General features: G+C 39.1%; 1 protein-coding gene across 1 annotated transcript in view; it reads left to right on the top strand.

Moving 5' to 3' along the window:
- ythdc2 (YTH domain containing 2) overlaps window positions 1-12,361 on the top strand; it is a 59,756-nt gene extending 47,395 nt beyond the window's left edge. Inside the window, exons 24-29 of the mRNA XM_086096118.1 lie at window positions 77-245; window positions 1,834-1,928; window positions 2,898-3,017; window positions 8,947-9,086; window positions 9,507-9,681; window positions 11,811-12,361. Of these exons, the coding sequence (XP_085952244.1) occupies window positions 77-245; window positions 1,834-1,928; window positions 2,898-3,017; window positions 8,947-9,086; window positions 9,507-9,681; window positions 11,811-11,879 (768 nt within the window). The 3' untranslated portion in view covers window positions 11,880-12,361. The remainder of the gene's footprint in view (window positions 1-76; window positions 246-1,833; window positions 1,929-2,897; window positions 3,018-8,946; window positions 9,087-9,506; window positions 9,682-11,810) is intronic.
- Window positions 12,362-15,697: the final 3,336 nt, after the last annotated feature.

Here is a 15,697-nt window from a genome sequence, read left to right as displayed (position 1 = left end):
CACAACATCCAAACTTTATTGGAATTGGGGTTTGTAGTAATGTATCTCAAATGCCTGTATTTGTAATTCTCTCCAGGATAGTTCATCTAAATTATCACAGGCCCTTCCCACAGACTGGCTGGTCTATGATGAGATAAGCAGAGGCCACAGGATTGCCAATGTGCGCTGTTGTACTTTGTTGACAGCCATCACTGTAGCCATATTTGCAGGCGGCTCCGCCCAGCATGAAGCTACTGTTCAGAAAGGTACTGTTATTCAATCTTATTATATCTTAACTACTGTAGTGGTACATTGATATGTTTTTCTTCCAGGCCGATACAATACAATTAGTAGTCAAGGAGGCCGATAACCGACGTTTGAAGTTGATATTTATTTGCAGACAAATGGAAACACTTGATGTTTAAATACCTTTAAGCACGTTTAATAAACAGCTTTTGTGATTTTGATGAAGTTTTTTTTTTAGATCTTAGAAAGTAGACAACTTTGTTTTAAAATTTTAACAAAAAGTGATAACCAAAGTTAGTCAAAGTTAAATAAAAGCAAACATCTCCTTAAAATGTATTACAGTGAATAAAGCTTTCCAAAAATTTAAAGTAACACAAATGATTGTCTTTCACTTATCACTTACCTTTGTTTCAAAGTTAAAAAACAAAGAAGTGCATGCTCAGAGCACATGACTGCCGCCCTCTGGCCTAAAGTGTAACGGCAACCAAGCTCAAGCTCATGCATGGTGAGCGTGCGAGTACTCAACTCAACTTTATTTTTCCATTACTGCATAGAAAGTGCTCTACATGGAAGATTAGTCATGCAGTAAAGACAAGTGAAACAAAAGAAAATAAAGTAAATACCAGCTCAGTGGACTAGTGGTAGAGTGTCCGCCCTGAGAGACTGGTAGGTCGTGGGTTCAATCACCGGCCGGGTCATACCAAAGACGATAAAAATGGGACCTATTTGCTTCCCTGCTTGACACTCAGCATTACGGGTTTGAATTGGGGGGTTAGATCACCAAATGATCCCCGAGCACAAGCCCATGCTGCTGCTCACCGCTTCCTCAATGAATGGGTCAAATGTAGAGAACGAATTTCACCCCACTTAGATGGGCGTGACAATCACTAGTGCTTTTAACTTTATCATAAGTAGGTAAGTGTGTAAGTAAATACAATTAATATGAATAAATTAAACAAGTAGGTAAGTAAAAGTAAATTTTTAAAAAGTATCAAATTTTATTAGTAACACAAAATACAGCTAGACACCATAAAGCTCATGCATGGTGAGCGTGCGAGTACTCAACTCAACTGTCAAGCAGGGAAGCAAATGGGTCCCATTTTTGTCAAGCAGGGAAGCAAATGGGTCCCATTTTTATCGTCTTTGGTATGACCCGGCCGGTGATTGAACGCACGACCTACCAGTCTCTCAGGGCGGACACTCTACCACTAGACCACTGAGCTGGTATTTACTTCAGTCTTATGCTGAATCAAATGCCAAAGAATAGAGATGCGTTTCAAGACTGGTTTTCAAATTGGATAGAGAGGGAGATTGCCTAATATTTAGTGGAAGGTCATTCCAAAGGGAGGTTACCGACAACTGAAAAGGCTTAATCCCCTCGGAGCCTACGCTTATCCTCGGTACCTCCAGTCCTGTCTGGTGGAGAAGCTCAGAGAGGTAAGGTGGGGCAAGACCATTGAGAGATTTGAAGACAAATAAAAGAACACTTTTTGTTAGAACACTACAAGTTAGCTTCTTCTTTTTTTTCTCTATTCCATCCACTTTGCGGTTATTTTGTTGATTTTATGCAAAGGTGCTTCCTCTTTGCCATTATGTTGTGTCCTTCAGACAGTCCATTGGATGACAGGAGTGACAGTGAGACAGAGGACGCCGCCGCTGAGTTGAAAATTGATGAGTGGCTCATCTTCCAGACAAACAGTGAGGTGTGGAAGAATTGCTGTTTCAATATATGCAGAGTGTGCAAACCAACTATTCTAGAATTAACGTGAAAATGAATTTTGGATTTTTGAATTCTCTAGACACATAGTCTCATTTTATCAAAGAGCATAATGCTATTCACATTACTTCACTTTTTCTATATTTTTGTTAAAGCCTTATTCTAAAATAATTTCAAATGAAATCTCTTAAAACTCTACACAAAATATCCAATAATTACGCTAAAAGTAAAAGCATTCACTCTCTTTGCCATAAGACTCAAAATTAAGCTCAGTTACATTAATCATCTTTGAGGTCTTTCTACCACTTAATTGGAATCCACCTCTGGTAGATTAAATCGGTTAGACAGGAATTTGAAAGAGATCTGTCTTTAAAAAGTCCCATAGGTGAAAATGCGTGAAAATCGCTGTCTTGTGAAAAACACTTATGCCCATTTTTGTCATTTTTTACATTTCTGTGTTTTTGGGATGAAGCTGAATGCAGACATCCCAAAAACGTAAACAATTATTTAAAAACAAAACATAAAACGGGCATACGTTTTTCACAGGACAGTGATGATATCAAAGCACAAATAAAGCAAAGAGTTCAAGTAATTGTCGGCAGACTTCTGAGAGGATTGTCTGAAGTCACAGATCTGGGAAATGATAGAGAAAAATTTCTTTAAATTGCTTTAAAGGTCTAGAATTAGCATTAATCCGAGTTTCAACCAAAATTATTGAATTAGTCTTAATGAAGTAAACTGGAAGGATGAGCCAATATTATTGTCCAGTATAAATTGAAGATGTAGCAATAGTTAAATTAGGAACACATATTTTAATCCCATTTACTCAAGCAAAATACTGTAAAATTTTTCTTAAATGGGTCAAAATTGTAGTGCATGTGTACAAGTCAGCAATTGTATTTGTGCATTCAGTACTTGTCTGTATTATGAGTATGATTTTGGAATATGCTGTCAGTCTGCAGAATTGCTGTTAGACCTGAGGAACAAGTGGCATAATCTGTTCATCAAGAGAATCTGTTTTCCGTCAAAACCCTCGACTCAACAAGATGAGATGACCATTGCAACCCTTGTTTCCGTAAGTCACTATATATATATATATACACACACACTTTTGTATAACTAAAATATAGTATCCTTGCAACACTAGACTATTATAGCATCCAGTTTCGGATGAGCTGGTCTACAACCCCAACCTGAGCAGTCACGTACATTTTTACATGTTCTTTGTATATTTTACAGTGGTGTAAAACTACACTGCATATTAAAATGGCTTCACATACTAGCAATAATATTGGACACAGCTCTCTGACTCTGCAAACAAAACTGCAATAGCAAAACAAGGTTGTATGAATACTTCTGTCACGCTGTAAATAATAACTGAGGTGTACGAAATTTGTACAGCTGTAAATAATAACAGTAATACGAAATTTGTACATATAGACTTTTTTTTTAATGCAGTTCTTGTGTGTCAGCTCATTAGATTTTTATCACCAGTATTATTAATTCTTAATCGTTTTATTCAAATCAATGTTTTTACATTTTCAGTCTGCCTTATTGCTATACAGTGTTCTTCTGCCTATTCATGGTTCACGCCTCAGAATTCTCTTACAAGTATTGTGAACCATTTTTTTCTGTTTCACCTTAACCCTAGCCCTACTTTTCTTAAATAGAAACGTCAGATTTTCTATTCCAAAGCCCTGTCTCATAGAATCGCGGCCCACTCCCAGCCTGTAAATATTGTCATTCTTCCAGGTCTTTTTTTAGCCTGGAAACCAGACTCATCGCTGTAACCAGCGGATGAGTCTAGTCACAGTTACAGTACCATCAAGCGCATTTCATATCAAGCGCGGGGCAAAACTTACCAAACAGACAGTGAAAAGATCCAATCAGCAAAGAGACATGACATCATAAAAGTGGGACGTATGTGTGGAAGAGTAACAAACATATGAAATGTATAATATTCCTATGTAAATCTGTGAGTAAACAGTAGCGGTGGGCGGATCCACGGAGTATGAATGACTCTACGTGTTTCTGATCATTTAAAACGGAGTTTAATGTCGAATGAAACAAACTCGTCTTTCCCGCGTGCGATTTTGAATGCTATGATGATAAACCTCCGACGCCGAAGAGTGACATTGCTTATTAAGAATAGAGCAAATAAACAAATTTGATTTATCCGGCCGTTTTCGAGACGGGCCGATTCGCAGTTATTGGCAGCCTTTCCAGACACACTTTTTTTCATTAAGAATGGGCTTGCTCGGCTAGGTCTTTTTATTCTGAGGGCATTGAATTGATTGCAACAGAACTGTTCTGGTTGTCTTAGGGTACGTTCACACTGTAGGAGGGCTTAATGCTCAATTTGGATTTTTTGTTAAGATCGATCTTTGTGTAGTCGATGTTGCAAAACAAATGTGACTTCTAATGCATTTGTGAAGTGACTTGCGTGTCTATGAAATATAATGTTGAGGGACACACATGCTCACAAAATATGTCGTGTGGCACAATGTTCACAGAAGCAAATATGTATGGGGCTCACCTCATTTCTCTATTTGCACCTTCGTCGTTCTTGGCTCCTCTGTTTTCATGCTAGCGCTTTCCACCAGAGGTCCAAGCAAGGAGACCAGGTGATTGACGGAGGAGCGAGGTTGAAGGTGGTAGAAATATTTTAGGTAAATGAGATGATGCCTCTGGAGCTCCTCATTTCATTGAGACGTCTGCTAAAGATGACATCATGTCCTTGCATTAACATTGTCATAACAAATTAACCATCTGTGTGACTGAATTATTACTATCAACACAAATGTGCTTATGCTTTACAGTGGGTTTAAATTAAAGTCACGTGTAAAATTAACACTGTTACTCATCACAACTTTGCAGGCAATTATGAGTAAACTATCCAACGCAGTCTCCCCCGCCTGTGTGTAGCCCATATTTGGTTGAATGACTGCGACATGAGTGTCCATGCTGCAGATGCATCAGAAAAATAATCAAAATTTATAGCCACATATGAAAGAAGCTCAGATCAGATTTTGGGGGGGTTGGGATTGTATGGTTCACATTGCATACAAATAATAATAATCATATGTCACATATGGGCAAAAACGAAATCCAAAATGACCTGCAGTGTGAAGTTGTGAACATAGCCTTAAAAGAGATTTAGCCTCTCATCTGAACAGGCTTCATGAGTTGATGTACAAGGATAGGTAAAATAGGATTATGACTGTGGAAACCCATTTTATTATTATCCTTGAAGTGAGAGACATTTGCCTAACCACAAAAGGTGTCACTCTTAACTCATTTGCTCCCAAAAACGTTCTATTTTAAATATTACCATGGTCCCAAAAACTTATTTATACGCTTTTTATGTTTTTTTATGCTAGAGCATACAGAAGGCTTTGATGCAGCCTCTGCCCTGAAAAAGCAAGGCAAAGCAATGGTAGTTATTACAAAGAAAACGCCAGCAGGTGGCAGCAGAGTATAAGGCCTTGTTCAGACTGGCAGCCCAAATCAGATTTTTAACCCATCCAGATTGAAAGTGGATGGCTCTTTTGTAGTCTGAACAGTCACAAAGCACATGAAATCAGATTTTTGCGGGGCGGATTGAAACCCCATGCGGGAGGTAGTTACATATCCGATTTGGACAAGATGTGTCTCAATCTAATCAGCTCGAAACACTCAGAACAGGTTTGACTTTCCGTGACGTCACTCTATGTGTGCAAAAACCAATGCGCCCACGTTGCCCGGCTGGTTTCTCGCATGCTCAGGAGTCAAACGCCTTGACGGCTCTTTCATATAATGATGCTAAATTTTTGTCTGTGCATACATTATAGCTACATGGTAACTCAGTGTCAATACCTCACAGAGTCTTGCAAGAAAGTTAATGTGCGTGTGTGTGTTAAGTTTGGGTCGCCAATAAAGGAAGGTGCTAGAAAGACAAGAGAGCCTCCTTGCCATCTTTTACATGGTGTCAGAAGTTTGATCAAAGCGATGGTAACGTTTACTCCACCGACGAACTTCCCCTTCGATAAGCCTGGTGAGTGGCCAGAATGGAGGCAGCGTTTTGTGAGATTTAGGACTGCTACGAAACTCGACAGAGAAGATGGCGCGGTGCAAGTAAGCAGCCTGATATACGCCATGGTTAGCGAGTCCGAAAAAATCTACAGGTCATTTGCTTTCAACGAGGAGGGACACAGAAATGACCTTGAACGTGTGCTTGGCAAGTTCAATGAATACTTTGTGCCACGAAGGAACGTGATACATAAATGCGCATACTTTCACTAGCCGGCACAACGGCCGGGTGAAAAGGCGGAGACATTCATCCGAGCCTTGTACGAACTGTCGGAATAGTGTGACTTCGGCGCGACTCGAGAGGAAAATATCCGCGACAGGATCGTCGTGAGAATATTGGACGAAGAAGTTTCACGTAAACTGCAGCTGACGAACGACCTGACCCTGGCGCTGACCATTGAGACGACGGACGGTCAGGCAGAGTGAGGAGGTGGCGTCTCATATCAGCATGCAGGGAGAAACAGCGGGGATGGTACGTGAAGTCACTAACAAATGCCACAAAAGCACCAAAGGCCACGGTAAGCAAAGAGGGGTATAATGGACAATGTGAAAAGTGCAGCAAAGCATGACAAAAATGAAAATTGCCCCACTAAGAAATGCATGTGCAACTCGTGCAACAAAGTTTGTCATTGGAGCCAAGTGTGTAGGAATAAGAAAGCAGTGAATGAGGTCACAGAGCAGGCAGAACAACAAGAGCAACAACGGCAGCCATTTTTCCTTGGGGCAGTGACAAAAGTAGATGGGTCTTCTGAGCAATGGGCCGTCAAATTGTTAGTGGGTTCTACACCAGTAGAGATTAAAATTGACACGGGGGCATCCGCGAACAGACCCAGACCCGGCTGCAGAAAGAAATTACAGGGGGGCATTACATTTTGGGGGGGGGGGGGGCACACACTTCTTCAACCTAAATCCAATGTTCTTCAACGATCAAAACTATTGAATACATCGGGTGAATGACGAGCACGGTGTGGGGAAGGGTGACTCTCCCGATCGCATGTTGTTTCTTGAGGAATGCTACGAGCCTTAACTTGCTTTCCTTATAGGCGTTTCACATTGCTCGGCAGAGAGCCAGCCGCCATTCTACGTCACTACGCACGGAATGCGTTGCGACGTGAATAACAATGGCAGTGTAAGTCCAAATAAAGTTTCTACAAAATGTATTAAACTGGAAATGATTTTTGAAAAATTGATCTCATAGTTATGTTAGTAACAACCAAATAAATAATAGAGCTACTTGTCATGACAGCCAGGGTTCCTTTTAATGGGCTGGAACAGTTTAAGCTGATAACTGATCACAAGCCGCTTGTGCCTCTCATTATTAACCGGAGCTTGGACAATGTACCCTTACGTTGCCAGCGTCTCCTCATGAAGCTCATGAGATTCAACCCTATCGCCGAATATGCTCCTGGGAAAACCCTGATTGTTGCGGACACGCTGTAGCGCAGCCCAATGCCAAACATTAGCACAGCAAATGAAACACACAGGGATGTGGCCTGCTATGTGGCTAGTGTGGTGGAAGGGATCCCGGCGTCTCCAATCAAGTTTGATGAAATCAGGGTAGCAACACAGCCGCTGATACCGAACTGGTATGTGTGACATCGCTCATAAAAAGGAGAATGGAAACTTGAGTGTGGAAAAAAATTTACATAAATAAAAATATGTTGGAAAAGTTACATTTGTGTAGAGGTTTTGACACTTGTTGACATTATTCATATGCAGACGAAATTTATGTTGATGCAAATTTAAGTCTTATTTCTATAGCAGATGAAACTAGTGTTGCAAGTGGTAACCATTCTCTGCTGTCCAGCAGAAGATTTATTTTATGTTATTGAAAATAACACAAACGAGGGGGAGATGTCATATAATGATGCTATATTTGTGTTTGTGCATAAATTACAGCTGCATGGTAATTCAGTGTCAATACCTCGCAGAGTCTCGCGAGAGAGTTCATGTGCGCATGTGTGTTAAGTTTGGGTCGCCAATAAAGAAAAGTGCTAGAAAGACGATAGCCTCCTTGCCATCTTTTACAGGCTCCATTGCCTCGTCGGCTCCTTTCATGCTCCACCGGAAATACAGTGACAGTTTACTTTACTTGCGCTGAAGCCGGTCTCGCTACCATGTCAGTTCTTTACGTGCAACCGGAAATAGCGAATAAGTGCCCGGCCATAGACATTTGTTCGCTAAAAAAAGAAAAGAAAACTGCTTGAGCGCTTGCGAGGAATGGGAAGTACGGAGCGGTAAACAGCGTCACACACTACATGCGCCGCCTCCGTTCGACGTTGTTACGCTACAGCAACTGTCAGATGGGTCAATAATGTGGCTCAGTCTGAAGAGGGCCAGATCGGATTTGGAGACTTGCTAAAAACAGTCTGGACAGTCAGCCCTAAAAATCTGATTTGAGGAGGAATCCGATTGGAGTCAGGTATGTATACCTGCAGTCTGAACACAGCCTAAGAGATCAACCAGGGCCATGTTGCAAAAAGCTCTTTTCCCTACTGTTTTGAACAGGTTTGTGAATAATGATGAAACTTGGCTATATTTCAATGCTAATGGCTGCAAATTGTTGCCAAAATGCAAACCAATACAAATATACTTTTTTTCCTGATGAAAGAAGAGACTATAATCTTTCTTGTGGTAGGTTCCATGTTTTTATAGCAATAGAACACAATATTCTGTGGGCCTTGCAAAATCAGTCAAAATCCAGTAAAACAGCCGGGAGTGAAGGGGGTTACTTCACTGAAAATGGCTGGGAGTGAATGAGTTAAAATTTAAATGTTGGTGCTACTGGGCTATTTTGACAAAAGCGTGCTACACTTTATAAGGGCAACTGAGAGCTGTTTTAAATGTGAAAAATATTCATAATATGTCTCCTTTAGTGCTTAACAAAATTACCACAAAGATACACTTAACTAACATATTAAAATGACATGATACAGGTGCTTACAACAGAAGAACATGTAGCAGGCTTGAAGCAGCCCTCAGGGATAGGCCAGCGTCCCTGGCCTCTTATGTCAGAGAGGAGCGGCCACAATTCTGAATGCAGCCCAAAGCTTCCCCACAACACCACTGATGACAGGTAATCAGATGCTATCTGCAGTTCAGTAAATTGAAAAGCCCTGTTTGAACAATTTCAACAGGAGACCCTGTCCTTTAGCCAACTATTATTTGCTACCGGCCTTTTTTTTAATCAAGCATATTCTTTTAAGCTATCAAACTTGATTTTTTTGTGTGGTAGGTATATAATTCTCTGAATTGATAAGGCCCTACAAAAAGCGTTTTTAAGCATAATTTATGAAACCCTCTGCATGTATGCAATTCATGTCCAGGAACTCTTGAAATGTTGCATTCAAAGTTGTAAATATGGGGTTGTCTCTATTTTTTTTTTTTGCTAGAGTACGGTATATACTGTACAAATTCAAGTTGGCATGTGATATGTTGAGTAATATCATATTTTCACTGTAACATTCTCCCCCAACCCTGCCTCTTACATTCTTAGAGGTGCCAGGGTACCAGGAATCTCAGGCCAATGTCAGAAGAAACCACATAGCAGCAATAAGTCTTCACTGAGCAAAAAAACTCTTATGGAGCACCGTCTCTCCTCCAGCAATTCTGCCTCTTCTGTGAGCTTGGACAGTCAGTTTGGAAGCCCATCCTCTTTTTTCTCAGCAAAGGTATTCTCAAATTAAAATGTGATCCGTCCATTCATTACCTATTACCAAGTTATACTGTATATTTCAGGAACACAAAATGAACATATCGCTCTCACTCATGGACAGTTCACATTTCAATTCCCAAGAGTAAGAGTAAGAAATTGTTGACAGTGGCAAGAAGAAAAAAAAACCTCGAGTGGATCAGACTTGAACCACATACATGAAATGGAAAGCAGTGTCTTCCGTCACTCAGCTGTCATCTGAAATACCCATCCACGCAACAAATAAAGTCTGGGGTAGAGGTATCAAAATTTGCACGTTAATATAGAGTTATATTGAAGTTCCTTTAACCCCACAAATTTTTTATTTGTCAATTAATGCTCACCCCTTATCTGGAAAGCCTGTACTGGGGGAATTCCAGTCGCGGCGCAGCATGTCCACGTCAAAATTACCCTCTAGAAATGCACTGTACTGCACTGGAGCTAAAATAAACAATGTTTAAGGAGCAGAAAGTTAGAATGGAGGAGCCATTTGGACCGTGTAGCACTAACACTGCTTTGAAAGAATATACTCTAGTGTTGTGTCGTTTAACAACAACAACGAATCTTTTCGGTGAACGTGAGTGAACGGATCCCTGCCTGACGTGATTCGTTCTTTTCTCAGTTTATTTGAGCTCAGCCACGCACATGTGTGTCGTGAATTTGTGAACAACCAATCAGCAGCCAGCGCCAGACGGGACCATACTGAATATACTGTTAAAATTGTGAGCACAAAACCAATAATCTTTTCGGTGAACGTGAGTAAACTACTCTCTTCCTGAAGTGATTCATTCTTTTCTCAGTTCATTTGAGCTCAGCCACGCACGTTGTCAATTCGTGAACGACCAATCAGCAGCGAGACCAATCAGCAGAGAAAGAGAGAGAGAGGAAGAAACTTTTGAGCCACTCTATTTTTGACAGCCAACCAACTGTTACACAAGTCAGAAATAAAAACACTGTAATTAATGAATGTAGCAATAGAGATCCTGACGTTGACGTCATGCGACCCGAAATGGCCGTTAGCGCAGCCATTTTGGCATGATAGAAAACGGCCACAGTTGAACAATGATTGACAGTAGTGATTAGACTGATATGTTTTTTTCAAGGTCGATATCAACTATTAGTAGTCAAGGAGACCGATAACCGATATTTCAAGCCAATATTTATTTGCGGTGAAAGGAAATGTTGGCCTAAAAAAAACACACAAAAAAACGTTTTCTTTTAATTTTTAACATAAAAAATAGACGGCTTTATTTAAAAATGATAACAAAACTTGCAGGGAGCTTCCAGGGTCATCACCATGTGTTAAGCTAAATCAAAAACTAAGTAAATAGTTCCCTAAAGTTTTCTACTGTAAATTAAGGTTTCAAAAATGTCAACATAATTTCTTAATTTATTGTAAATTGATTTTTAAAAATAAAAAGTGTACGGAGTTCCCAGTGTAGCATCATTTTAATAAAGTGGAAATTTAAATACATCCATAAATTAAAGTTCCCTGTATGTCAATGAGCGACAAATGCATGTGAATGTAGCTCATTTGGGGTTTCAGTTTTAGATCTTTGCAGACAATGAAAATTTGTCTGAGTATGTTCGAAATGTCAAGTAATGACAAGTAAAAACCCTAAATTTGCTACATTCGCAAGCATTCACCACTCATTGAGATACCAGTTTTATCGGCCTTTATTCGTAAAAAGACAGATGCGATATTTATCAATATGCCAAATATCGGCACCAATAATCGGCCCGGCCTTTTTTTATTTACCAAAATATTTCAAAAAAGGTCATTTTAGAGCTACAATTTTAATACCGTGATGCCACACTATTTTTGTCACGTTACCAGACCGTCAGAATCTTAATATCAGCCCATGCATGTGATGTTATAAGGATGATGGTTTAAACTCTGAATGTTTCACTATTTTCATAAAAAGTAGATTCAGATGAGTTTCAGCCAGCGTTACACCTCCTTACCATCAACACCCAGAATAGGTGCAAACCACTTTACACTTATAGCTAGTCTTTCAGCTATCCCACAGATCTGTGCTTGATTAGTCAAAGCAGGTGGTTTTCCTTATTATACTTCAAAACCATTTAACGTTTCTTTCCCTTTTGTAGGAGTTAGATCCCCAAGCAGGCAGACTGCTGCACTCTCTTTGGGAGAAGACACCCAGTCATAGCAAATAGGCTGTTCACACTTCAGCAGCATGATTGGGACACGCTTCTATTTGTTAAGTTCGAAACCAGTGATGGATCCACTGCATCTGTTAAGAATTGTTTCCCTATAATTGTTATAGAATATAAGTACTTCATGTGAATTTAACATTGCAATAACTGAGCAGTAATTTAAGACAACAGAATAACAGGTTTGTGACATGTTTGGAACATTCACATATTTTTCTTGTAAGTTGCCTCTTACATGTTAGCATTTTGTTTGTATTCTATATATACCAAATGTGCCCATTCTGCATAATGGTGTGTTCATAAAATACAGGAAATATAATGCTGCATTTCAATTTAATGTTTGTGTTTTGGAACTGTTTCTACTATCTCTTTTAAATTGTTTCTGTTAACATTCTGTTAGAATATTTGGACCCAAGGAATGTTTGTCAATTCACTGTTTATATACTGTTAATACATAAATAAACTCGTTTGTTATTCCCATTGTTGATATTGTGAACAAATGAATGTTTACATGGTGTTGAGTGGTGGTGGCACATCTCCCTCACTGTCCTGTGGTTCAAGGGTTCCAATTTTGGCTGTGGCCTTCCTGTGTGGAGTTTATAGGTTCTCTGTGGTCGCATGGCTTTTCTCAGAGTACTCTGGTTCTTTCCCCATTCCAAAAACATGCATAGGTGTGAATGGTTGTTTATTATTCTGACGGACCTTTGACCTTTTTCCTTTCTAATAGTCTAACTTTTTTTTTTTAACCATATAAGGCCTGAACCAGGAAATAGAGAAAATTCAGATTCTTTGTAAATAGAGTATTTATTTGTCCTTTTGAACAAAACAAAACAAAAATCGGAAAATCAACTTCCACATATGGCTTTTGATTTGTCATATTTGATACATCCGGTCACAAAGCTTTAATTGTGTGCATTTATAACTGTAAATAATATAATATTAAACAAACATGTCAATATTTCCAGAAATCTGAAAGAGCATTTCCTACTATTAATAAGTATAGTTGTCTCTCCTTTCTCAATTGGGGCGATCTTGCAAGGTTGCTGGAAAAGCCATCAGCTGAGTGATACTGGCCTCTAATGGATTATCATGTCAGCTCATATACGTCAGAGTTTTAATGGGAAAAAATCTTATACTCATGAAATAGAGTGGTCAAAATGTCTTGTATTTAATATGATACGTTTGGCTTTATAGGTGTGATCAAGACAGGCACGAGCGGCGGCTAGTGTGTACAAAAGAGCAGAGGCAGTTGGCTTCAAGTGGCACTTCTTTGCAAAAATACAAGAAGTACATCGTGCAAAAAAAGTGTATTGGCAGATTTGATCAGGAGCATGGCTTTTCCAGCAGCAGTCTCTCTAACTTAAAATCCTTCAACGCAAAACTATAACCCAATACTAAATAAATACTAACAACTATTTCCCCAACTTAACCCTTCTAGACAAACTAAATACTAAAATTTAGTAAAATCATGTGACCACACAAACTTTGAGCAGTGACTGATCCACTCAGGATTGTTTTGACCTGACACCACCCTGGACACAAGAAGAGCAGGTGAGTAAATAAAAAATTGCAATACACACACCACACGCATATTATTCACAGCACGCAAGGGATGGCAGAAATAGAACATTGAAACGATCAAATCATTTGGAACAATTGAATCACAAAAAAGAATCGGTCTTTTGGAACGTTTGACACATCTCCCCACAGCGACATCTGATGGCCAATTGTAAAATATTACAATCAAACAGTAGAGCAGTGATGCCAGCTCACCAGTAAGGAAATTAACTATAGGCTGTCTGTCACCACCTAATTTACACAACTGGCAATCTGCCTATACTTTAATTGTAATGGACGCCGTGAGAGAGAAATAATACTATGGGAAACAAAAAAAACGTCCTGTCAATTGCTACCCCCCCACCACCACCCCAAAAAATATATATAGATATATTTATATATATATAGATATATGTATTTATATCTATATATATAGATATAAATAAGTATAGAAGTACAAATAAGCTTTTTGTTGCTTAACGTGCAGGACTGCGGCTCTCGACGACCGCAACGGTTCTTTTTTCACATCCTCATTGGTGTCATGTTCAATTAGAGCAGAAGCACCCAAGTCCGGTCCTCGAGAGGCCCTATCCAGCTTGTTTCCCATTTCTCCCTAATCCAACACAGCTGAATCAAATGATCAGCTCATCAGCAAGCTTTGCAGAACCCTAATGATTCTGATCATGAATCAGGTGTGTTGGAGGAGCGAAACATGGAAAACAGGCTAGATAGGGGCTCTCGAGGACCGGACTTGGGCACTCCTGAACTAGAGGGACATAGTAACTGGCACTGCATAAGCATAACACACCCATAACACAATAATAAGAGACCTTGTAAGTTGTAACATGAATCACACGACACTAGGGAGGGAAAATTACTTAACTGTGCTCAATTTGGCCATTTTCACTTGAGGTGTACTCACTTTTGTTCCCAGGGATTCAGCTACATTTTGAATTATTTTGTGGGAAAACTGTTTTTACAGTGTTGTTGTTGTTGTTTAAGATGTACAGTGACTACTTTTAAATGTGTCTGTCATTTCTTCAGTGTTGTCCCATGAAAAGATATCTGCAAAAATATCTGGGGTGAGGGGTGTACTCACTTTTGTGAGATACTATACACATTGAGGAATGTATGAATTTGTGGAAATGTCAGAATATTGCATGTCTTTACCATTATTATGAATGGATAAAGGCGAGCGTGTAATGGATTCAATGAGGAGTTTGGATCATTTATGCGCTTGTAACTGCAGAGTTTGAAGGGCAATGCATGTAATGTTTAACTCACAGTTGCTATGGAACTGTTGTGGAAAAAGTGCATAGTGAAGACTAAACCATCAGTGGGCCACCACCATTTGCTGTCAATGGATTCTATCAGCAAAGCTACAGCAAAATTGAAGCTGTTTTTTGTTTTTCCCCATACGATTTTAAGAAGTATTCAGAAACATTTGCATTGGACTGCCTATCTCTTCATTTTCTATTGTGGCCTAAAATTTAAAATTTTCAATATTTTGAGAAGGACTTCCAAGGCGACAAAAAATAGCAGTTTTCCCCCCCTTCTTTATATACAAGTGTCTTTTCCATTGATAATCAAATTATATATGAGTATGACCGATATAGTTATACAGTGTTGGTGCGTGATCACTGGTGATTTGGTAAATATGTAGGATTTGTGTGTTTATTTTATTTTATTTACGACAGTAGTCAATTTTTTAAGATGCCTGTTATCAAAAAGGCAAAAATTGTGCAGTGTAGAAATCTCCGTCTATCGTAAGGGTTATGTTACAGACCACCCCGCGATAAGTGTAATCAGTGATAGAAATTACCTTTCTATGCAATGCACTCAAGGCATGTTTTGATAGCATTTTATGGTACTTTACTTTTAAAGGTCATTAAAACTGTTTAATGCCGAAAATTGAATTTCAAATCGCTACTGCCACATGTGGCCAAAAAAAGAAACTGCATGCTCCTTTCTCACATATGGGTGAGAAAAATACTTTTAAACCAATACAGTTAAACATATATATTGAGAGTGCAACAGCAATGGATTACATAAAAATATTGTTCAATCAAACAGTATAAAATGGAGTACCAACTAAAAAAACAAAATAAAAAATAATAATACACAAATAAATAAAATCTGTAATACAGCAGGTCTTGCAAGTGTTTCCCCCCCCCCCCCCACGCGATCTATCATGAAGAATACTGTTTAACACACAAAAAATAACTATCAAACAAAATATAAAGTTTGTGCTTAGTAGTTGTTGA

The sequence above is a fragment of the Leptonotus elevatus genome, chromosome 15, assembly GCF_054856555.1.
Source record: "Leptonotus elevatus isolate MCC_2025b chromosome 15, RoL_Lele_1.0, whole genome shotgun sequence".
In the NCBI taxonomy this organism is placed as follows: Eukaryota; Metazoa; Chordata; class Actinopteri; order Syngnathiformes; family Syngnathidae; genus Leptonotus; species Leptonotus elevatus.
The sequence above is the reverse complement of the archived record's forward strand: the minus strand, read 5'-3'. Positions and strand labels throughout refer to the sequence as shown.